The 24,819-nt window shown below is 42.9% G+C and overlaps 1 protein-coding gene across 10 annotated transcripts in view; it reads left to right on the forward strand.

Moving 5' to 3' along the window:
* Positions 1–24,819, forward strand: part of LOC119404725 (F-BAR domain only protein 2) — a 70,817-nt gene that overhangs the window by 31,654 nt on the left and 14,344 nt on the right. For 2 of the 10 annotated variants that reach the window (XM_049418984.1, XM_037671377.2), the window contains exons 7-17: positions 2,046–2,138; positions 8,861–8,954; positions 12,043–12,264; positions 14,200–14,224; positions 14,358–14,418; positions 14,553–14,594; positions 15,215–15,348; positions 17,363–17,398; positions 20,958–21,031; positions 23,010–23,179; positions 23,999–24,144. In XM_049418984.1, coding sequence (XP_049274941.1) covers positions 2,046–2,138; positions 8,861–8,954; positions 12,043–12,264; positions 14,200–14,224; positions 14,358–14,418; positions 14,553–14,594; positions 15,215–15,348; positions 17,363–17,398; positions 20,958–21,031; positions 23,010–23,179; positions 23,999–24,144 — 1,097 coding nt within the window. The remainder of the gene's footprint in view (positions 1–2,045; positions 2,139–8,860; positions 8,955–12,042; positions 12,265–14,199; positions 14,225–14,357; positions 14,419–14,552; positions 14,595–15,214; positions 15,349–17,362; positions 17,399–20,957; positions 21,032–23,009; positions 23,180–23,998; positions 24,145–24,819) is intronic. The other 8 variants (XM_049418987.1, XM_037671380.2, XM_049418989.1 and 5 more) reach the window with 6 other exon arrangements.

A 24,819-nucleotide genomic window follows, 5' to 3' on the forward strand; every position in this document is an offset into this window, starting at 1 on the left:
TAAAAGGATTGACAATTTGTAGCGCAGAGGAACACAAACACACAAGAAGATACGGCACAACATAACAATGTTAGCTCTTGTATGTCTTATTCCTTCTTGTGTGTCTGTGTTTATTGTGCTACATATTTTCAATAGTGTGTTTTAGTACTGGATACTCAGCGTCCATAACGGCATTACGTACATAAGAACGGCACTTTTCACGTAGAATGCATGTGCAAAACTTCTTCTCGTGCGCGCTATGCGAAGCAAGATGTTTGACGTACACAGCACCATTACGGATGCAACGTACGCAGTGCTGAAACTTGCTAATGACTCAGAACCAACAGATCCGAACAGCCAAAGTTCTGAATAAGAGGCGCAGCTTATGCAGTTGAAAGGGCTCTCAGTCTAGCATTCGTAATCCTGTAAAAAAGTTATTTTCATTCAACCGTTTATCTTTAAAATTGGCGCTGTTAGTCAGGAAATGGGGAAAAAAGCAATAGAAAAATGACTCCACTAATTCTGAGATGCGTATATGCCAGCCTGCTGCATGCGTACATGATACATGGTAGTGTTTCAGTCATATCAAAGGAGCTGCATTACCGTTGTTGGCTCAATTATTAACTGCATAACCGTTTGATTGCTTGAATGTTTTGTTTTTTCCCCTGTGTATTTTGAGCCCTTTGTGTTATTTCTGTTGGTTTGTTTCGTTTCAGTGCTTGCGTGTGCATTGTCATCTGTGCCATTGTCATGCATGGAAGTTCACTGGCTGTGTTAAAAGGAACACTGTGTCTACTTACTTCCTTAATTTTTTTTAATTCTACCCTTATTTTGTTCCTTTTCCCGGGTGGGCTGTTTTTATATGTTTGTTGTTTCCACTCGTTTCTTCTGTCGCACCACTGTGCTGTGCTTGGTTGGTGTTTCGTGCCTCACTTCCTGTCTTGTTTCCTGCCCACGAGTTTGTCGACAGAACTTCAGCGTGCCATTATGTTTTACGTTTGCAACTCTTGCTTTTTATTCATAAATTGTTTTCCCTCTCGACCTTTGCCATCGAGCAGCGTGCAAACACGCAGGTGCGCCGCTAAGCCTCGCTGGCTTCTTGCTGGCTGCATTGTTTCAGCTTCGGTTGCTGCGCCGCCTGTTTTTACATTTTCTGGCTTTGGCTTCGGCTCAGCTTCGCGCTCGGCCAAGCCACAGGTGGCAAAGGCGCCCCCCCCCCCCTTTTTTTTTCTTTTAGAACGAGACTGGAAACATTCCGTGGAGTGAGTTGCCCATACTTCTACAGGCTCTAGTGCCTCGGTCCTTTTTCTTTGATGTAGCCTTTTTTTCTGCACTTTGGTGAGTGTAGAGAGAATGTTAACTTGAATATGTTGTTGCAGAGCTTAATAGTAATGGTAACCGTTACTGCATTTGCTTTAGGCTTAGCACAGAACACATTTTAGAGCAAGATCAATTAAGTTCTTAGGTGTGAAAGGCTCAGAATTTCTTGCTTATGTTCTTTTAAACCTTGTCCTTGTTTTGCACCATGAGTGCAGATAAGTTATTTCTGCAGAATGCCACAATAGTCAGTAATTGTGATAATTTAGCCATCAAGCCTCGTACTACAGAACAGGGGAGGTGTTATATCAATATTTCTATTAACAATGGTAAACACTTTGAACTTTAATGTTAACTCTGATTAATTACTTTAGAGTAAATTCAACCAATCTGCTGACAAGGATAGCTGTTAGTAATACACATTTAGAGAGCTTAGCCCAACGCTAGCCACACGTTTTTAACCTAGTGGAATCGCACTCTTCAAAACAGACAGGAAAGGCATTGCACGAGGTGTGTCACAACAGTGAAGAGAGGCAACGAGTTGTCAGAGCTAAGGTTTTCTTTTTCGATTTTATTTTGAGATTTGTGTTGCTTTCGAAGCCGTTAGGGACGCCGATCGATGAATGGTCCCTCCTGGTGCCAAAGACGCAGCAGCAGTGGAACAGGGGTCTGCAAACCGCCACTCACTGTTGAGGAAACAGCCGAACATGACGCCAAAGTGTACCGGTGGTCTCTCTTTCCCCCCTCAGGCGCAGGGGTCGATGCCAACGGCAGCCAAGCCAACTCCACAGCCGCTCCCAAGAGAGAGTCGCTTGCCCGAACCTCGCTGCGATCTTCTAAATGTAAAGTCTATAGTTTAGCATCCCACATTTCTCTTACAGTCCTCGTATGGTAGCACTAGGAATCGGTTGTAGACGAGAGGCTAAAGAAGGGAGAGATGAGGGACTGCTGAAATCGTTGCTGCCGGTGCGGCAAGGTGGCGAAATTGTCGCAATGTCACTGACGTGGAGATGATGAGCGCAACTAGCAAACAGTGGTAGCAGCGATGGCCACTGTGAAGCAGAAGAAAGCAGCATGCAATGAACTCAAAACCTTCTAATCTTCCTTAAAATTTAGGAACTCATTGGTAATAATATTCATGTTTGATATTAGTACACCGCAGTCCCGTACTTCAACAATACTACCCGTCACTGATAATCTTACAAAGACTGTACAAACATAACTTTGTTTTTGTACAGGACGAAGTACTGTGACAGACTCAACACTGGTTTTTAAGGACATGTGCTTCGAGTTGCCCTGAGTTCTCTAACGACGATGTTGATTTGGAACATTTCTCAGGATTTCCGGACACTACAGCACTACTAAGCCACTTTTGCCTTTTGGCATTGTGAGAATCGATATGGTTCCTACCATACAAGCAGCATCGTTGCAATACAAGTGCGGTGTCCGACGACCCATCAACTTTTGTCAGCAGTGCAGAGACCTGCAAGTGCTGCCTGAGACTTCGCGATTTTTTCTGCGCTTCGCCGCTCTCGCAGCAACGTTGTCAGCACCTCTTCTCTTCGTAGAATGCGAAAAAAATATATATATATATTTTTTAAGCGATGACACATCTGCTCCCTGCCATGCACCGTCTTTTTTCCTTTGGAAGCACCCCACGCCACTCGCCTTCTTCACCTAACACATGCAACCGCTTTTTGACTAACCCGGTAAGCCCCTCTGCATGCCTGACTGTAATGGGAACATGCAATGTTGGTCTTTCTGGCCTTCGCCGGCAAAGCACACAATGAACCAATAACAGTATTGGCTGGCACAGCTGGCTGCATCAGGCGTAGATTGAACACACTCTTGGAGTAAGTCATGTGTTACATGAAATCTGCTGGTTTCTAAACTTGCCAATTAAGCATAAGATTTGGCTCTATTAAAAGTCTTCCTCTAAGTAGTAATGTGCAAGTTAACTGCTGAGGCCTACTATTTTGCGTGCGCTGAGATCGTACAAATTTTCTAACTAAACAACTCTTAGAATGCACTTTGGCTTCCAGTTTATTACGTATTCACTAGTGCATAGCAGCAGAAATAATAAGAGGAAAGCTGAAGGCCACGCATCAGCTAAATTATGAGATTTGGTATGTGCATTTTCTGTGCATTTTCTGTAGATTCTGCTAGATTATCACGTAAAAGTTATGTGCGCAGTATAGATGGCAGTTCGAAACTTCATAAAGATGCCAACTGTTTGAATGAGATGGCTTAAGTACAAATGAAGTACATCTAGGCATTGACAGTGGCAATACTGTTAGAACCATCGTTGGAAGATCTGTTGGTGCTACTGTCGACTCTGACTTAATGGATGACATTTTAATAATGTTCCACACCTACTAGCAATTTTAGCAATTTTGCAAATTTTCATGGCAATGATGCCACGAGATCTAGGAAAAATCCTTCTGAGACATGCATATTTCTATGATAAAGTATTTGTTTACATCAAAAGCAAGGACTGCTATTGAGTTGTCTTCTATTGAAAAATAAAAAGCACCATTGCATTATTTTGTCGTCAGTGAGAATTCACTAGATATTTCTTAAAATAGTTAACAACTTACCTAATAAGGCTCTGATCATTTGCTCTTTCTTTTCTTAAAGCAAATATTTTGTTGGGACCCTCCTAATCAGACAATATGCTCACTTTGTAAACTATGAACTAACCGTTGGCTGCATGAAAGGATGCAAATACATCAGAAATGGGGTGGTTTAACAATATTAATGCAGGAGCAACAGTTGAAGACCTTCGCGATATTACTCAATCCAGTGTACTGGCTGTTAAGCAGTCATTAAAATTTTGCCTTTATTGTCATTTCAAATATACGATAGTTACTTCATGACATCATTAATTACTAGGCAAACTAGTTGGCATTTGCGATATTGCCGTGTCATTAGTACCAATTGTTAATGACACTCAGTACAGTGGCAGGTAGTTGTAGTTCATACTACTGTTCAATTTTTTTAGAACAAGGTATCTGTGCTGTGATCAAAATTTGCTCTTTTTTGTGTCATCAGTCAGTACAATTAAGCAAAATAGGGTAAAGGTAACTGATACCAGTACTGAGTCATGGTTCCTCAGCAGCATCTAGCATCTCGTCAATGGGGATACTAAAAGGGTCATTCCTTTATTACAGTTTTTCAAGCATCATTTGCACGTGTGTTATAAACAGATATCTGCATTCAAAATACACCTCCTGTTGTGTATTGACATTTTACACTGCTGTTGCCCTACTAATGTTTTGTCACCATTTCTTAACACTTTCCTCTTATCACTGTTCATTAATAATGTGACAGACTAATTGAAACTTAAACATCAAATACAAATGTGTTTCATGCTGCTTTTGACTGCAGCATCCCATTGATGTTCAGCCAAGCACTAAATGTCTAGTGTACTTTAATTACTCCCATAACTGCAGCATGAGTGTCGGAAGAAGTGTCTGCATTTATCTCACCATAAAATTTTCTATTTATGTTATCCCACCCTTTATGTAATACTCCTGTTGGGGCCTTTAAGGAATAAAGAATGAATGAAAATGAGGAGTATGTCAGGAGGCTTGAAATGATGAAAGGTCAATGAAGAAAATGTCGCTGGAGCCAATGCTTTGACAAGGAGACTTCTCTTCGTTAGGGCAAAAGTTCGGTGACTACCCTTCATATTGTCAGGGCTGGTGTTGTACTAGTGTTACACTAGTGTCACACCAGTGTTACACCAATGTTACAAATGTGTTAAGTACACGGGGTGCATGAAAATGTAAAAATGGATTCTCACTATGAACTCTTCATGCTTGAAATATATGCTGCATTTAAATTTGCGGCAATCAGAGTATGTGCTTCCTGTGCAAGTAAGGTTCTTGAAGAACGGTTCATCCTCTCTGACCTGCTTTTCTGTCAACACAAGAGGCTTGTTTTTTTTTTTTTGCACTAGGTGCATGGTAGTGATGAAGTGTTTCATGACTGGTGGTGGCAGTGCTTTGTTTTGGTTTATGAATGCCCTTGATGCTGAGGTGACGGTGCTTCTTTGCCATCTGGCATAGTAGCTGGCACATTAGATGCTAAATTGCTTCCTCCCCTTTGCCTTTTCACGTCACCACTTCACCCACCTCACCGCCACCCTTTCATTTTTGCACCCTTCAGCCATCTCTTGCATCACGCTTTTGTTTTTTCACCCTTTGGGAGCAGCAAGCAGTGGCAGCAGAAGCAGCGCGCCGGCGGTCACGGCGGTGGCAGTGGTGGTGATTCATCGCTTTTCTTTTGTTCTTTTTTTAGTATTTTTTTCTTCTTTCGAGATGTTCTTTTTTAAAGGAACAGTAAGAGATGTGGCAGATAAGTGAACGTGACAGTGGTGATTTGTTTACAAGTTATACTCTCCTGTATTAGGTACCACACAAGGGGCGGGAGGGGATATAAAAGCTGCAAGCCATCGCCATTTTAACACGTGCTTGCTTCAGCACCTTTTCACTGATGATACCAGGACATTGTCAGCGTTTGTACCAGCATATTTAGACAGGCTGGTACCATCTGGAAACTGCAACATTGTGTGGGGACAGTAAGATGGAGCCTTATATTATAGTCATTTTAGAGGGTATACGCTGGTAACAGCATTTCCCGCTTTTGGTACCAGCAGGAAATGTCAGCTTTATGCGGTGGGTATAAGTGTGGCCCTGTAGTACAGTAATCTCTTAAGGCTATGGGTTTGTACACAGTAATCTTTTAAGGCTATGCGTTTGTACCAGTATCTCTGTACCGTAAGTGCTGGTATTCCATCATTGATAGTACTTTGAACATATTAGTACCAAAATCTCTGCACTTGTGGTACCAGCAGGAAACTTCAGTTTTGTCCACTATCGCAGTTGGGCTGTAGAAATTACAGCAAATTGAGAGGGATGAAAGGGATTTTCACTAGGCTGTTTTTGGAGTGTTTGTGTTCTTGAGTTGCAGAAGGCTTGTGAAATGAACTAGACAAACTAGAAAAGTTAAATTGCAAAAATGGTTCTAATTGAGGCTTGTTTCTATAATAAAATGCACTGCTGAAATTGGAACGCGAGGAGAGTTTAGCTTGAAAACTTATTGCCATTTCTTTTTTAACACGCAACTTTTTTTTGTGATAGTTTATCGTACGACAGTAAACTTCTGCTGTTTCAACCCCAGTTAAGAATGGCTTGGCCAGTGTGTTTCGTTGCCTTCTTTAATTAAAAATTTTCCCAGGCAACTTGATTACTTTGCATTGCTCCACTGTAGTTGAGTTAAGCAATGTCAGCTGTATTAGCTATAAAGTGGGTATTCAACCATAGATGCATTTTAATATTAATTAACGGGGATAATTAATAACCCAGAATACTGAATTGATGTCAGTGATTCTTTGTTGTCTTTCCTGGCGTCATTTAGTAGCTGTCATTGAGCCAGCAATAGTCAGACCTTCTGTGGCGCCTGTATGTACTCGAAGCATTTGCTGAGAGGGGGCTCTTCATCTTTGGTCATAACTAATTGTTTCCTTCGTGCTGTCATCCCAAGCAAGTTATATTGTAGTCAGTTAATATGTGCCCGCATGTTTAGAATTGACAAAGGATGAGTATACGAACATATTTACATTGCAAGAAGAGTTCAGTGCTTGGGAGAGGAGGTTGTTTCATCAGAAATGTATGTGTTAAATGTGAGAGGATCTTGTACTCCAAGCCATTCACAACAAGAGAAATGGAAGCTAGCAGGCGAGCAATTCTTATGTGTGCATGTACCAGCCATTAGTTTACTGCCGGATGCCATTACTGCATCCTTAGTTTGCTGCAGTGGGACAGGAAGCCATATGACATTCGCAATATGCAATTTATTCTTTTCACTTGGATACGTTGCAGCAAACAAGCAGCTGAATTTAAGCGTGGCTTCATAAATAATGAGAAAACGTTTGATATCTTTAATCAAGGAACTATATACAGTTTTTCTGCCCTCTGAATTTCTCGGACCAAAAATGAAGGGCCGCCTCTGTGACGCACACAACTTTATCTAATTTTTGCGATGACACAATACTGTGTTGCATGCACAATTGCCCTTTGGGCTGGAGTCTTGCAGTTTCTTATGCCAGTTTTTGTAATAAATTGCCACCTAGCCACGTAGTGTCTGCATTTACCAAAGACCAAGTACTAATTGACAAAACGAGTATTGCGTACTAGCATAGTAATAGTGATACTTCTAGTACCTATATTGCATACTAGTATTGCCTACTGCTACATTGCATTACCTGTTGTTTAAAGAGGCAGGCTTTTGTTGACAGGAAATTTTTTTTCTTGCTGTGCGTAATAGTATGTAGTGCTATCATTTGCTTTTAATCACTAGCAGCTAACCATACTGTAGTGAGTGGTAGCATGCTCCTGCGCTTTGCGCTTTTACGTGCTGTATTCGTAACCCTGTCTGTTGTGAAGTGCTGTCCTTTCCAGCTTGTAAAATGTGTGCTACTACCATGAACACACATGTCACAGTAGGTAGTGCCACTGCAAGCGTAGCAGTAGTGCATGTTTGTTTGGCACATGAACTCGTGTAGCTGTGTAACTGTAAAAGGGTTCAGAAGCTGAAAATCTTCATCTAAGAATCTCAGTTTAAGGAGGGAGAAAGTTCAGTCAAACAGTCAGCCAATCAATCAAAGTTCATTTCATAAAAATTTCGATTTTGAACACTTTATAGCGAAGGGTTTATAATTGTGTGAATCATAATCAGGAATAATTGCACAAGCTACTGAAAATGGATCGTGCAACCGCAGTCATGTTATGCACGCTATGGCTGTAGACCAGTAAGCAGATTTTTTACAGTCATGCGGTAATAGCCTGACAACTGGTCTTTGACTTTGGGCAGCCATCTTAAAGTTTAAGATAGCGCAATGACTACCGCAAGCTTGAAGGGATGCCTCTCAGTCTGTTAAAAAAAAGAAAAGAACGGTAACACTTAGTTCAGTAGTGCATAGAATTAGTGGGAGGGACAAGGTTCAGGCACCAGCGCATTCAGGCTCCGTGCTGTCAAGACAGGGCATGGGTGTAGTGAAAGATTCTAGGATAACACCATATAAGACCTCAATTTTTCTCCGTACTTCTCCGTATGATTAGCGTCATTGCAATGTCGAGAAGTCGAAATTGTGGTGGAAACGCAAAAGTAGCATGAAAAACACCGACAGAGAGAAGATCTACTTGAATGCAAAGGCTTTAAGTACTTGCACTTTATTTGCTTGCACAACGTGCATTTTTTAGTTGGCATCGTGCGTTCCTTTCTGTTATATCTTTCGTGCTACTTAGCTGTTCAAATCACCTGGCCTACGTTTCTGCTTTGGAAGTAGTGTAAGCATTTCCTTGTCCTAGGTTTCAGCGTGTAGCATGCAGAAGACTGCCTAAATTCACTTTAAATGTTTGAGTAAACTAAGAACGTCGCGTCTAGATAGGCACGCAGTCTCAAAAAGCTGCAAGCTCCCTTTTCAGCTTTTGTTGGTTGAGGCAAATGTAAGGGCAGGATGTGTGACGCCCTTGTTTTTTGTGGGCGACTGGGTCGACAGGGTTTTTGAGGACCAAGTGGGAGCGGCAGAAAGAAAAACGCAAGCGCAAGAAGGAGATGTCTTCCAAGGACGCGTCGACCACAAGTGGAGAGGCGTGAGTGTCGGACTTGTTTTCTTTCTCTTTTTTTTTATCCTTTTGTTATCTCGTCTTTATCTCTCTTCCTGCGCGTATGGCTTTGCATTGCTTTCTGTGCCTCTCATTATCATTATCTGATCTTGAGAGGCAGAGTGGGCACTAACTTACAACTGAGGCACAAGGACAGGCTTCTGTTCACCCCACCTTTTTTTTCTTAGTGTCTTCGTCACCTGAACTATGGGTAGAGTTGAGTCACGTGCACATTCTGTAACCTGCGTTTTTCTTTCCAAAAATTCCGCCACAGACAAGGGATTTTGATTCACAGTTTTCTAACGCCCCCCACCAAGCACAACCTCAGATTGTCACGAGCAATCCTCGTTCGTTGCCTTGTGATGAGCTCACAGGTATCTCGCCGCTTTCTTAACGGTCTGTTGCAAACAGTAGAAATTGGTGTATTGTTCTGCACCATAGGTGAGGTGTCATCGTAGGTTTCTGTCATCGTTGGTTTTAATGAATTTGATTTTCTGAATATTTGCAGATGTATTACTGTTTACTCGCCATGTTATTGAAGCGTATTGCGTTGTACCATTATTGCAAAGAAATTTTTGCCATTATTAAGTTGGTATTGCTAAATTTTGCATGCAGTTGCATAGACACGGTACAAAAAGCTATTTTTTTTTTCTTTAACTCTGGAAGCTAGCATAGTTTCTTACTTTTACGCTGTACTACTTAAGAAGCCAGTGGGATGCAAAATAGATTAAACTTCACGAAACGTCTGCACAAAGCACTTGTTTTTCAGTGGGAATCATTTCACCTGGCACAGTTAGCAAATTGTCTTCTGTCGATTATGTGACGTGTTTTTTTTTTTTTTTACGTAGCACATGGCTTTCGCTCATGTCTTCATATGGTGTTGGTCTGTTCGGTGTTTCGTGCATTAACTAACTGCACCGCCTTGTGCAACTGTTGCCACTTCGGAGTCACGTGTGTGCTCACATGTGCTTGCTACATGTCCACTAACACTGCTTGCTGGGCCACGTCAGCTCTAAATATGCAGTGCCATCGTACATGTCCAAAGCTAGTCAGCCTTGAATTTAGGTGACACCCGAATCGGAAAGTGTAAGAAATAAATGGGGTCATGAAGGAATATAAGAAAGCCTGTTAATCATGGTGATAGCTACTTTGTAAAAACACAAAATGAAGCACTTTAACAGCACAGTTACAGGCCAAACATGTCTATGTGATGAACATTATGTATATCTGGAAAACAGTTTGATATTAGTATTAAAAAACAAATACTGCCATGTATAGAAGATGAATGATAGAAGAACAGACCTTTAATAGTGTCTTAGGTAGGAAAATTGGTTAGTGATACTGTTATTTATGAAGGACTGGTGTGCCCTGTGAACATATTTAATATCTTCAGACAAAAGAAAGAAAACCGCTGCAGCCTTAATTACAAGCTATTTTTAAGTTTCAGAACGACAGCTCCGAAGTAGAGGCGAATAATCTTCAGTTGGGGCTTGGAATTGTGGACTAGAAAATAGGCTTATACCTCAATTAGAGCTTTAATTATCATCGCTGTTCATCTTAAGAACGCCCAACAGCGCCTTTTTTAAACATAGTAAATAATCTTGCTTGACCGCTAAGTAGTATTATAACGAATGTGTAAGCCAAATATTACTCCTGTACGTTCCATTGGGGGTTTAGCTCAAGAAGCCACCTGCTCTTTGAAAACATCCAGCACTTTTTTTTTCTTACCCATACAACAGCAAACAAATGGATGCCGATTGGAATTCCTTAATTCTTGTATCTAAGCTGTGTTTGCAACAAAAGCTCAGAAATTTTAACAATAAGGTAGGGGCACCATCTACTGGCAGATAATGGTAGTACTGATGGGTCGATATCATCACCTCTGAGATGGCTGGCACTTGGGAGAAGTATGCCGCATCATGTTGGGGTCATGCTGATACAAAAGCACAGTGCATAGAGTGTGATGGCCAGCTTTGTGCAGAACAGGAACAACAGGAATAGTGGTAAAGGTTACGAAAGTTTAGCAGTGGCAGCATTGTTCAAACTAAGTACATTTGAAAGCGTTCAAGAGATTCCGGATACAATGCCTCTTAATTCAGTTCAATTTTATTTTCCCATCTTACGAGGCAGATTGAGGGGTTGCCGATAAAAGCTGCCCAAGGGCGGCTTGACGAGTCTACAAACCTAATGTTCAGCAAGGAGGCAGTATGTGGGCTTATGCAATTGAAAACAGAGCTGAGTACACAAAGCAAACACTAAGGAATACACGAAACAGCAATATGTACACATAAACTTAAGTCATGTTATTTAAATGCATTTGTGTCAAGCTCCTCATATGAACAGGAAAAGAAATCGAAATTAGTGAGAGCAGAGCATTAAAGAAGGGCCCCTAAAACACCCAGAGGTCGAAATTTCATTGTGGTCTCGCAGTTATGCACGAGTCTACAACGAACACCTAGCTGTGAGAATTTTTCGAAATGGTATCATAACAGCAGAGTTACACGCGTTTGATGATCAAAAACACGGCCCTCGCTCGTTTCGCTCTTTTCTTCGCCACGCTGCGTTCATCGGTTCGTCTCTCCTTTGCGCAGAGTGCTCCTCCTCATTGTGCGAGGTGGAAAAGCAGGGAGCACACATATATCTGCTGCAGAAAAACGGGCTTTTTAGTGCTGCCATGACAAGATGTGGGTGCTGACCGTCCCAACCAACGCTGGTGAAATGGGAAGGCCAAGACAAGAGCACGGCATTGTTTATCTATTTCATGGCGTGACCTCGGCTCATGGCGCTGGCGTATCTTGCCATTGTTTGCTGTGACACATTCTAAACTCGATGCGCTTGTTTACTTGAGATGTTACAATAATACCGGAGGCGGTTTAGGGGCCCTTTAAGGAGAAACAGGAGAGTATAATGAAGGCGTTCTTTCGATGATAGCAAGCATATTACTTGACACCTCTTGTAAGTGATGTCGCAGGACTCCTTGTAACGTAGGTGCTTAAAACATAACTCATGCACGAAGCGAATGCTGACCTGGACGAGTTTCAGATTGAGCGCAAAACACGTCTTCTCCTAAAGCAAGGCGGCCGCCTGGGTGGCGCTCGCTCCTCAGGGCACGAGCCGCTCTGGGCCGAGCCGGCGGCAGTGGCACCCTGCACGAACCGTCGCCGCCCTGCGAACGTAGCGCGCTCCGGCGGCTCTCGGTCGAGCAGCCTCGAGCCACCTCTGACCTCGATTCACTCTTCCACGTGCCGGTCTCCACGGCAGCCACAGCAACCACCTCGGTGGCGCCGGTGCCCACCAGGTCAGTTGCTCCGGTGCGAGGCAGTGGCAGCGAGCAGTAGTTGGTACGCAAATGGTGTTCGTGCACCGACGACTGTGCAGCAGGAAGTGGAAATTAGAGTGATAGGTGTAATGTCAATATGTCCATCAGTGAAATTCTTTGAGCAAGTGGAATTAAATATACCCTCCTCAGTAGCAACCATCTGTTGCAGAACGATAGGTCACAATTTTAAATTCTGTACGACGCAGATACGTTTTGATAAGAATGGTATGTAATGCACTTTTGTCATGTGCTTTTTAATGTACACATTAAAGGATGCCACGTGGCCAAAATAATCTTCAAGTCCTTCGCTGTAGCGTCCCCCACTGATAGGGTTTCTTAGCGGCACCAAGCTCGTTAATTCAAAGAGTTTGTCAATCAATCAGTCAATCAATCAATCATTCAATTGATCGAAGATCACCCTGAAATTGGGACACTATAAGATGGTAGCATACACATAGGAAGAATGTGCTACATCAATCAATCATCAATCAATCAATCAATCAATCAATCAATCAATCAATCAATCAATCAATCAAGATATCCCTGAAATTGGGATACTATACTACTATAAGACACTATGAGAAGGTAGCATACACATAAGAAGAATGTGCTACAACAATCAATCAATCAATCAATCAATCAATCAATCAGTAATCAATCAAATATCTCCCTGAAATTCGGATACTGTAAGGAATGACATTCTGTGCGAGAAGGCAGCACACACATAAGACGACTGTGCTACAACAATCCAATCAACAATCAGTGCCAAGACTCTGCATTGTTTCTGTCTTGAAACTGCCTGTGTGTGTGTACGGGGTGTTCAGGATGGTCCAGCGAGGTGCCCCTACGTGTACCACTGCAAGAATACCGTCTGCCATATCGGTGTGTATCGTGCGACGATGTGAGGCTAGCGGTTGTGTTGGCTTTGCCTACTAACGTTGCTGCTGCGCTGCTACTAACAAGCTTTTTGTATATCAGCAGCTTCTGCATGCGTTTTTTTATTCACCGTGCTTGAATTTGTGTGTTCACACCACTGTTTGCCCCTACTTTCTCACTTGTCCACTAACTGCACGTTTCACATGGGTCTACAAATTATATTTGTGCAGCTGTGTTCTTTTCACCTGTACGTTATTCCAATGCATGGAACTAGGAAAATGAAAGTGTGAGTCATCAACTTGAGTATTTAAGAAATTGGCATTCTGTGTTACTGAGGAACCAGCCTAATGCATGAAGCAATTTGTTTCATGCTGTGTTGACACAACAACAAATTGTGCTTAGTGGAAACAGGATTCACTGCCTGCAGATACAGATAGCGCTTCCTTATTTTATCTCTGTTACAAACAACAGCTTGGATCAGCTCAGTAATTCAAAGGAGAACGCAGAAACAGAAGCTTCAGGATGCAGAAAATGTGGGTTGCTGCTCTTGTCTGCACAGGTCGACAATGCTGATTATGGCAACGATGTCTGAAATTGCAGTGTTCTACTATTTTAAAGGCTGCTTGCCTATTTATTATGTACATTTCCTATATATATTTTTTATTTATTAATATGTTCGTATTTATACACACAGCTTAAATTTTTCAGCGGTCTCAGCAGTTGCAATTGCTTGGTTCACTGCAAACAGTGAAACATCTTCACTTGCCTGTTGGCTACACGTTGCTTCCTGATAAACAACTCTTAAAAGAGCTCACCCCGTAATCTTCTGCATTTTCTCAGTAACCATTGTCAGGCCATGCAGAAGATATGTAATTGTAGGTAGCTTGTATCTTATATAAAGCATTAGATAAAGCCAAGAGTTTGACTCATGTGTTTGAATGTCATCTGTTTTATGAAGTATTGACTTTGGAAAATATTCATGAACATATCACACTGACTTCGCATCTGTTCCTTTTCCTGCTTGTCTGGCTTCCTCAGAGACAGCAAGGAATCTGAAGAGCAGGTACGTTCGCCTTTTGTTGCTTTAACTTGCAGCTGAGCGGAGGCTTGACTGAGCTTTGTCGTTATGGTCTGAATGGCAAAAATGCCGTTCAGTGCATTGAGGCAAGCATTATATGTGGCGCTTTCTTCTGTAGAATGCCGAAGTCGACGAAGAAGGTTACACTGTACGGCCATCATCGGAGCGTCACAAAGAAAGTATCCTTTGTCCCGCTCAGTGTTGTCAGACTTGTGGATAGTAGTGTAGCAGTGTTCTGCGAGTTGGGGTGGTGCACTTCACTGTAAGACAATGCACAAATCTGTACTATTTCTTTAACCACTGGCTTCATCAGATGACAGAGACAGTTTTTACTCAAGTTCAGACGGCGATTCAGGTGAGATCATTTTCTTCATTTGTGCGGTTTAGTGACAATATGACATAGATGGCATAGATGACAATATAGATGACAATATAGATGACAATATAGACATAGATGACAATATGACATAGGTACCGGTGTTCTTGAAATATTGGGGCGAGCTGCATCCGGTGACATCAGCACCTTGGTGATAAAAAAAAGCTTATAGTACTGCATGGGAATCGAGCCTTGCTCTGCTGCGGAGCCAATCACACAGCTCCTCATAAAGGGCCTTGCAGATTGGTACGAGCAGCTGGGATATCACTCCCGTAATTTACGATGTGGCACGTGGCAGTGCTCACAACCTTTCCAACTGCTCTGCCGAGATGTGCCCATCTCAGAGGCACAAGCCTGCTTGGCTTGCTGTCGTGGTTGCCAGATGTCACTGCTTGATTAGATAAAATGAGTATAAATATGTTCTACCTGTTGCTTGCCATCATTGCAATGACTGCCAGATACAAGAAAATGTTGAAGTTTTGGAGTCTAAATTGACGGTAACGAATGAACTCTCCAGTGTGGTGGCATGTTCCGCCACCCTGTGACATTAGCTGCTGTGTTTCATCTCTGCATGCTTCCATGTGTGCTGTGGCATGCAGACGATGAAGACCGCGACCGAAGGATCCACATAGAAATCAAGCCCCTGAGCAATGGGGCGCCAATGAGTGCAAGTGTCGACGAGCTGCGCGCCACTATTGGCTCACTATCACTGTCACCGATTCCCCAGCACTCTGTAAGTCCACCATTTTCCTTTTGTTCATGTGTGCTTTATTTCTGTTTTGTCACTGTCATGACGGCCAGTAGCGGTTGCGTTGTAAGCCTTTTCTTCACTTGTTTTCATGTGTGCTACGCTGGCTCAGTGGTGGCAGTCTTTTGCTACTGAGCTCAAAGTTCGATTTCTTGTCACTTTGGTCACATTCCAGGGGACCAGGAATGCAATAATTTTCATGCGCGGATATTTGAGTGCATATAAAGGAATCCCAGGCAATTGAGCTTTATATGAAGCCTTCCACCATGGCATGGCATCTATTATAGTCCTTGTGTTTTGATGTCAGTCAATCAATCAATCAATCAATCAATCAATCAATCAATCAATCAATCAATCAATCAATCAATCAATCAATCAATCAATCCATCACTCAATCAATCAATGTTGCATAGGTCACAAATGTGTTTGGCTGAGTGCCTGTTACTCCACTGCTGTATAACAGTTGACCTAACAGTACATAGAAACATGAGCATTGCTAAAAGATTTTTTTTTATTGAAGCTATAGTAGGTCTAAAGCTATGGCTATCAAATGTGGCAGCTGGTGCTGCTTTGTGGAGCCTGTTGTATATTCATAATTTGTTTATAGCTAGTGTATGGGCCAAGGTTTTGGAAACTTTACATGTAGTGAAGGAAATAAAAATAAAAGAAAGGTGCCTGAAAAGGCCACTAATGTCTTAGATTGCATGCACACTGGCACACTTTCAGCAAATTCCATTTGATGAGCAGGATAAGATAAAAGCTTATTTTCATGAGGACTTGCAGTGGTTGCAGAGGTATTGTGAGGGTCAACGTTAGTCCATGTGACTGTTATTTTGCTTCGCTGTTGTCTGCCCTTTGTAATTTACCTTGTTTGTAGATTATGTGATGCTCATTATATCACTGTGCGAAGGGACAAAAATAAGCTCTTTGCCAGCTCTGTTATATCATGTTAGCTAACTCGCTGGGCCAGTGGTTCAAATTTACAACTGGAATTATCTTGAGAAATTTAACCATGAGGTCAGTTTAGCCTTACCATGGTTACACTCGCACACTAACTACAGGAACTGTAACTCAGATGTGGTGTGCCACTGTTGCATGCATTTATGCAATATATTCAACCACATTTTTTCTGTTAAAATTGATAGTTTCATGCATGATTGCAGTTAAGTTCGTCTTGTGAATGTAACTTCAGTGAGCCTCAGCCAAGGTTTGGCATTGACAACAGTCAGTGTGGCCTGTGTAACTAGGGCAGTGGGTAAGTTACTGGTTTGGCTAGCTAGCCGGCTTGCTGACCAGCCGCTCGTGAAATGAAATCTTGTGATGCTTGGCAGCTTACTGATGTGTTGAAGGAGATGAGCATGGATATTGTTCTTCAATAGAATCTTCAGTTGTTAGTTGTACATCCGTCCTTGTGGCCTTCTCTGTCTCGTCTCGCATTGATTTCGTGCTGGTTTCCTTCATCATGAATTACCAACTTGACCAACAGTCTGTTCTTCTAAGTTACTAGTTTTAAAATTGGGGACCCAAAAGGCTTGGGTATCCAAGAAACTTGTGAGCTGCAAGTGCACATGCAGCAAAGCCCAAGCCACTCTTGTGTTTGTGTTGACTCAAGACCCAAAAATCTAAAACTAGCGTGGGCCCCCAAAGGCGTCTTGGGTCATCGGCGAGACAGTGCAGACGTAGCGCGGGCCATGACACTGTGTGTGAGCCACACTATGTCATGGCTCCACATGTGGCGTTCCGTGCATTTCACCCGCCGCCGCCTGCGTTTGACCCAACTCTCAAACTCTGCTGCTCCTCTGAACTCAAGATCAGCCTACCTAAAGCAGCTTGGGGACCCTGTGTCTTGGGTCCCCAATTTTAAGACTCTCTACTGACGTGTGTCACACACTTGTTCGGAATGTATGTCCATTTTCTTATGTCTTTTGTATGTCATTTTTTTTTCTTATGTTTCTTTTGCCCTCACCCTTCTCTCTTTCCCACGGGCACCGCACTGCAGAGTCGGAGGCCAGAAACGCTGTACATCAGGCACAAGGTAGCTTGTAGTGTCCTAGTGGCACGCGGCAGGGAATGAGTATGGGCCCTGCGGCCACAGCTATGCCCATGTTTGCCTGAAACCTCTGCTTGAGTAGTCGCTGACCTCTTTTCCTCATTTGTAAAACTGACTTTTTGCCGGGACAGTCTGAGTCAGCTCGGTAGAGTCACTTTAGCATTCTGAGAAAAAGCCATTAGCACTCTGAGAATTTGTAAAGCCGACTTTTCCGTCAGTTTGCCTACTTGATAGTAGTGTGGTCAGTTTGCGTCTAGCAGGCTTGTATAAAGCTAAATTTTACACAGGGGCGCTTTACCACTTTGATGGCAGGATCTTCAGTCTTGCACTCGACGCATATGTGCAAGGTTTGTGCGTTATGTCAGATGAAAAAAGTGTAGACGCGGCACAGTCGTGAAATGCGCAACAATGCGCCAGCATTGCACTGTTTGCACTTTGCATTAGTCCTAACTGTGATTGGTGTCATCATGGTTAAGTGTATGATGTAGAGAAACATGGCTGTCCGTGCAATTGCAAATTTGGAAAAGGGTCTGTTGTGACTGTTTCTTGAAATAGGCTTTTATTTCCATCTTTATTTTCTGATGACTTCTGTTCACCTAAAACTCGGCTTGCACCCTTCAATTATAGGGACACTAAAGGCAAATAAAAATTTGTCAAAGTGAAAAGTCAATGTTTAAGAGCGTCTAAAACATCAATATTATCAATAGCAGTGCTCTAGTAATCGAGAAATTAAGGTAAATGCAAGACACTATATGCACCACGAGTGGGACGTTTTGGAACGAGCCTGATGATGTTAACGAGTCCCGAATACAAATAATCGCTAGCAGTCAAGCTACTTATGATAAAAAAGAACACTCAGAGCATTGCAAGACATAATAAAATGCTGCTTGTGCTTTTCTGTTTGATTCATGGAAAAAAGAACTTGACGTAACAGTGGAGAACGGCGCGGGTTGTGCAAAAGTTTCGTTTTTGCAGGGCTGCGCTCTGCTTGCACGGTCGCGTCTCAGGGCTAGTTTCGTTATCGTGTACTGCTGCGTGCGCCTTGTACATTCATTAAAGTCGCTCTAGCGGAAAGTTCAACAAAATGCCGTGTCCATGTGACTGTGTAATGTGCCCTTCTGAGCAGAAATGTTGGCTGCCAGGCAGTAAATGCGGGCAACATTGGGCAAGGCAACTGCAACGGTAGGAGGCCTTTTAAGGCGTGCGATTTGAAGTGCACTAACGCTGTACAGACCACTAAAACGTGATTTTCATTCAAAATAAGCTTTCCCCGGGCACGAAACAAGCACTACGAGGTTTCTGGAATGCTATTTCAACAATCAACGTTGATTTGCCTTTAGTGTCCCTTTACGCTTTGTGTGTCATGAGCTATGCATGGCCAGCGCATTACATTGACAAACATGACTACTGCTACGTTATTGCAGGTCATTTTGTCTTAACCCTTTCAGTGTCTGGTTTTAATGGAAATAGGCGCATCCCGGGTGCCATTTTTTTTTTTCTTATGGTTGTTATAAAATTAATGCAATGGTTAATTTTTGCTTATATGCACAAAAGAAAGTGACCTGGATGATGAAAAATGCCCTCTGGATGATAAAGAACAAGTAGTAGACGAAAGAGATGCGACAAATCTCAGAGCCATTCTAGAGAATGTACACCATCGAAAGGAGCACCCTTATTGTTGAAGGAAGGTGCGCCATAGTGAAGGCAGAGCAAGACAAGAAAGGGAAAAGCCTCCAGCAAACATACGACAGATCGTAACAAGGATGTAAAAATGGTGGCCTTGCTCTAAGGTTCTTTTTTTTTTAATGGAGGATCACTGCCATGCAAAGTAGTGCACAGAGGATGAAACCACCTCAGAGCTCACGAACTTCATGTTACCTAGCACAAACGTGTGGACAGATGTATGACAAATGCACTCAAATGTATGTGGGTATTAGATGCACTGCAGGATAGAAACACAAAAAAACATATCAGTACATCACCTGCGCTGGAAGGGTTAACACAAGTCTGTGCTTCTGTATAACCTTGCCAAACTTATGATTAAGTGCATTTGCTTGTTTCCTCATTAACTGTGCGAGGTGTGTTGTGTGCATGCGCATGCATCTGTGTGTACGCTGTGTGTGTGTGCATCTACATATGTGTGTACGTTTGAGCCTCTTCTCCTGTATGTCAAAAAAGGAGAGGCAGATGTCGTGTAAGCTATAAGCGTATATATATAAGCTATAAGTGCCTCATAAATATGTTGTTGTTATCTTTGCATTTATAGTTTAGATGATGCATATTTACTTCATCTTTTTTAAGACCCATTGCCTTCTTTATCCCTAGAGAATACTGTATAGTATGCGTGTATTGGAATGAACGTGACAATTTAGGGCTCAACAGCGCATGTACTTTCATTTGCACCGTCTTCGGTTTGTGTCATATTGGTGTAATTTCAACTTGAATGCTTACATCAGAGCCACTATTACCTGTAGTTGCCAGATTCGTAGTGACAAGACGTGGTTATCTCGAGAAATTGCACATACTGGTCATTATACTAAAATTCTGATGTTGCCTTTCAATCCGTCAGGACTGTACATTCTCACGGTTTCCAGTGTATAATAACATACATAGGGGCTTCTCCACAAATGAAAAATGTGAGTGTGCACTAACTAATGTACCGTGAAGAATTTAGGCGGATGCCTGCATCTTTCTTGTGTGGAAGTAATCACAGGAGGAAGGGGTTTGGATTTGCCTTATTAAATACAGTTGTTGCGGGTAACTTGTCTCTTCAACTGTTGGATTCAACCTTAGATACCTGCATAAGTACCTCTAGATATATTTCAGAAAGGGAACATGTTGAATCTAATCTAAGTCACAAATTGTGAACATTCATGCATACGCAAGGAAATAAACAAATCAAACAAAACTTGTAGTTTGCACATGTAATTTATGTAGCCTGTCCTTATGCAAATTCTGCCTAGGCTTAACAACTCTGGTGCGCATACTCAAACTGTTGCGGGAGAAGGCATTTGACATTGCTTTTTTTAGCTTACATTCAGTAGTATCGGGTACTGCGGATATGCGCTGACAGTCTGCAAGGCTTCTAATTTGCTGACATGGTTCATGCAGCTTCATCTTAATTTTTACTTAGGAGACGGGCACATCTTAACGAATATACCGTATCTTCACGCATATAACCCGCACCAAAAAAACGGAAAAATGTGCTTAAAAAGTGGGGGTGCGAGTTATATGCAGGGGTGGGATATATGTGAGAAAATACGGTATTTGTTACAGAGCAGCTGAATGTAAACTGAATGTCTTGCATGGAAGTGTGATAATAGTCATGAAATGCCAATAGCAATAAGAAAATCAAGTGCGAAAGAGTTCACATGTCAATCTCCTATACAGAAAAATCTTGTTGCGTGGCAGTGCACCTGAAGCTGGATGATTCTGTAGCTTTTACTCGTTTCCATGTAGAAGTAGTTGTCATGTTTGAACAGTGCACGCTAGCCATAGTTTCTGCTTGGGCCTGCACCCGACGCTGACGGCACGTTTACCGCAGGCACGGAGAGCGTACAACAGCGCCTCGTCGACACCAGACGAAGCACCCAAGAGGCCAGTAAATCAAAGTTCAAAGTGAGCTGGCTTTTCATGCATTTCGGACTCACTGCCTCCTCTTGTGGGGTGGCTCTTTTAACAGCAGAGCTGTCTAAGGTTTCCGTTCCACCGTTTGCGGGACAAAAAAACTTAAGCTGTGCGCCTAGTGCGCGCAACACAATGGGCGCGTTAAGTTGGTGCGCTCCGAACTCCAAAGGAACACGCTCGAATGCGCTCGAGTGCAACACCTTCAGAGCTTAGCTTAACGGCGATTTCCGCCAACTGCTTTCGAGGGCACGATAGCGTTACATCGCGAATGTTACGTTGCTTCAGCGGTAGGAACGAGTGGGGAAGGAGAACGCACTTCGTCGGAGCAGAGAGTTGAAAACACGTCACTTTTTGCAGAAGCCGTAACTGGCACGAGCTCTCGTGCACCGTCTCAGTGTTGGAACGCATAGGGCGTGCTCCGTAATTACGCACCGGAAGTCGCTTTTTAATCGTTAAGTTTACGAGAGCGCACTGCGCTGGCTAGAGCGCGCTCGGACTCCTTAACTTAACGCACCCAATAACTCGCCCGGCGTGAGCTCTCTTCGTCTCCTTCATCATCTTGAGATGGACTACACTCGAACCTTGATGAACACGGATATAACAAAGTAAATGAAGAATAGTCTTGTCATGCGTAGTGTTGCAAATATACATTTGTAACGAATTTTTGGATATAACAAACTTATTGTCGTGTCAGATGCGACTTTGTTATAATGAGGTTTGAGTTTATAAATAAAGACAGTTTGTTCTTGGCGACGTAGGAGGAAGGAAAGAAGGAGGGGGAGGGTAAAGCGGGTATGTGGAACAGAAAGCGGGTATGTGCCAAGCAGCTCCTAGCATAGCATAGTCGTGGATAGTATAGTACAGCAAGGGGGTGGGAAAGGGAAGAGAGGATGAGGACTGATGTTAGGGTGAGGAGGAGGTGAGAGGATGAACCATAAGCATAACCATGTACAATGTAGTGTAGCAAGGGATGGGAAAGGGGAGTGGTGTGAGGGCTAGTAGGAGGGAAAGGAGGAGAGGGCAATATGGAAAGAGGTAAGGAAAGAAAGAATGAAAGAGAGTAAAAAAGAAGAAGAAGAAAGACGAAATAGCTCGATCTGTGTTTGCCAGGTGGTGGCGCTTAATTGCCAGCTGCGCTGTCTACCGAGATTGCACAGGCGTGGAACTGGCTTTAATTTTTATTATTCTGTAAATTACTTGTTTGCAACTTGAGGCAGGCTCTCAAAATATGACTACGCGTGTGGTGATTGTATGGGGGAACACTCGTGCACTCTTTAACGACAGACATAGTCTTGCCAGACAAAACCTGATTTGCACAGGAGAGGGATATATTACATCAACATGCCTCCTGGTCTTTACCCTTTTGTGGTACCGTGTATTGCGAGCATTTATTAGATTATTTTTATCACTTTGTCTTGTTATCCTCGAGCAGCAGCATTACGGTTTGCTTGAAGAAACATCACGGAAAAATCTGCTTCATGTTCTTCGCTTCCTTTGGCATATTAAAATGATACAAAGAAAGAAGCACTTGCACAATTTGTTTTGACAAATAATGACTGTCAATTTCTCCTGATACACCTCTTTAAATGTTGCCTCTTGTTCAGTAAATTTGTAATCGCATTGAAAAATCCTGAAAGTTTTCTGGTGTTTTTAAATAGTTTTGTTATATGAGAAATTATGTACGAATTGTTATTGATTATGACTGTTTTTCTTGGTTTTATTTAAGCCTTGCAGTTTGTGTTGCTCGAAGGTGCAATACACCACATTCAGTCTGTTATAGGCACGTTCACCAGCTGTTGTTAAGCGATCGACAAGCTCCGGGCGGTCATGCGCACCTCTTCTTAATTACCGGTGTAACTGTAAAAAAAATTAGATTAAGAGGAATAGGTTTGGTACTAAACATGGACCCTCGTCGCTCTGTGTTCCCATGGCAGGAATGCCAATCATTAATTGTTCTCCCTATTCGCAGGGACAGCGCCGGCATGGGCAGCGGCACGGAAGCCGACATGCTCGGCTTATTTCCACTGGACACGAGTGCATCAACGCCCACCACGCGACTTCAAAGTCCACTGGGCCAGGGTGAGCCCGCATCACAGCCTTCCGCGTCGAGCAGTGTGCCCTCCTGGGACCGATATGCAGGTCAGTGCAACAAACGCTTATTGAACGCTTGCACAAGAGCAAGGGTGGTCGTTGTAATTAAACACACGGCCTGTGAGCATGTCTTATCCCTTTGTGACGCGCATTATGATCAGCTGTTTATAAATGCATTAAATTTACATGATTTGATGCCAAGGTTTTGGAGACCAACTTTAAAGCAACGGGAAGTGCTAGAGTTACTTATAGCGCATTCTATATCAATTAATTGAAGTTATAACGTAAATGAATGTCTAATTATGGTAGAGTAAGTCATGCTATAGTTCTTCATAAAACGAGTTCGATGACTCACTCAAATTATGCGCTATAGTTGTCTGCTTGGTGGCATGCATTCCTAAACAGGTAAAAACAAATTCCAATATTGCTGCTGAAGCACCCCACATCCGTCTCGTTAAACACAATTGTGCCCCAATAAAAGCAATCGTGCATACTGAAATATCTCATTCAGGAGTGATATAGAGGAACTTTAAGTAACAAGAATCTTTAATTCTCCATTAGCTCGGTGTTCGACGTCTCCTTTGCCAGTAGTACACAGAAATGGAAAAAGGAAGTCACATCTCCTAATGAGGATGCCATGTTGCTAAGGGTTATAGTCACACGTTTATTATAGTTGCCTAGTGCCTGTGCAATGACTTAAAAAGTGATGTAAGGCAGTAGGGGTTCATAGGGTCATCCACATTGCTGGAGAGCCCCGCTTTTTTGGTGCCGCATGGGTTCAAGCCATCGTGACTTCTACCGCAACTGTCTTCGTGCTAAAAACGCTTGAAAAGCACAACTTTTTTTTCTTTTCGGCCCCGCTTGCAGCATTGAGCGACTTGTTCAACGACAAGGCACCGGCAGAGTCTACGAGTTCGGAGGCGAGCAAAGGAGCGACCACTAGCAGGGGAGGAACACCGACAAGTGCCTTCACGGGGCCTGCGCTACCAAGGCCACCATCTAGACGATCGGAGGTTAGCCATCCTTTTTGTGTACAAACGGCATTTAATTTCATTTCATTTTATTCATACACACATACATTGCCTGGGTTGAAAGGAATAAAAGCACATTAACTCTACCTGACTAATGTCCCTCCACCTGTCAGGCAATGTAAGATTCACTCCTGTAAGACTTGCTTATGCTCGCGTCCACACAATGACTGTTAGCGTCATAGGCTACCGCAGGGTTTTCCATTAGGGGGGGGGGGGCATAGTTTCATCGCAGTGGCCCCCCCGTTGGTCAAGTCCAAACACACGTTTCAGAATGGATGAAAAAACGGAAATGAAGTGATGACATTCTTCTCACAATGGCCTGCCTTTGGTCCCTGGCTTTTCGGGAGTAAAGATGGAAAGTAAACAATTACCTCTGTGCCCATAACCCGGCTCTTTAAAGGGGTCATGAAGCACCCCTTGGGCTGATTGAAAAAACACATCCTGTGGAAAGCTGACACGGCTATGAACTGCTCTGCCAAATATTACAGTCGTGCGCGCCGCGTAATGGCCACAAGCGGAGCGCGAAGTTGCCGTTTCCCCAGGCACCCTCTTTTCAAACAGAGGCCGGTTCTCACTCTCGTCGGTGGGCGGGGCGTCGGTCCGCTGTACGTCGCAAGAGACATAGCATTCTTATTGGCCGATAGCCGACGTAAATCG

The sequence above is a fragment of the Rhipicephalus sanguineus genome, chromosome 9, assembly GCF_013339695.2.
Source record: "Rhipicephalus sanguineus isolate Rsan-2018 chromosome 9, BIME_Rsan_1.4, whole genome shotgun sequence".
Taxonomy (NCBI): Eukaryota; Metazoa; Arthropoda; class Arachnida; order Ixodida; family Ixodidae; genus Rhipicephalus; species Rhipicephalus sanguineus.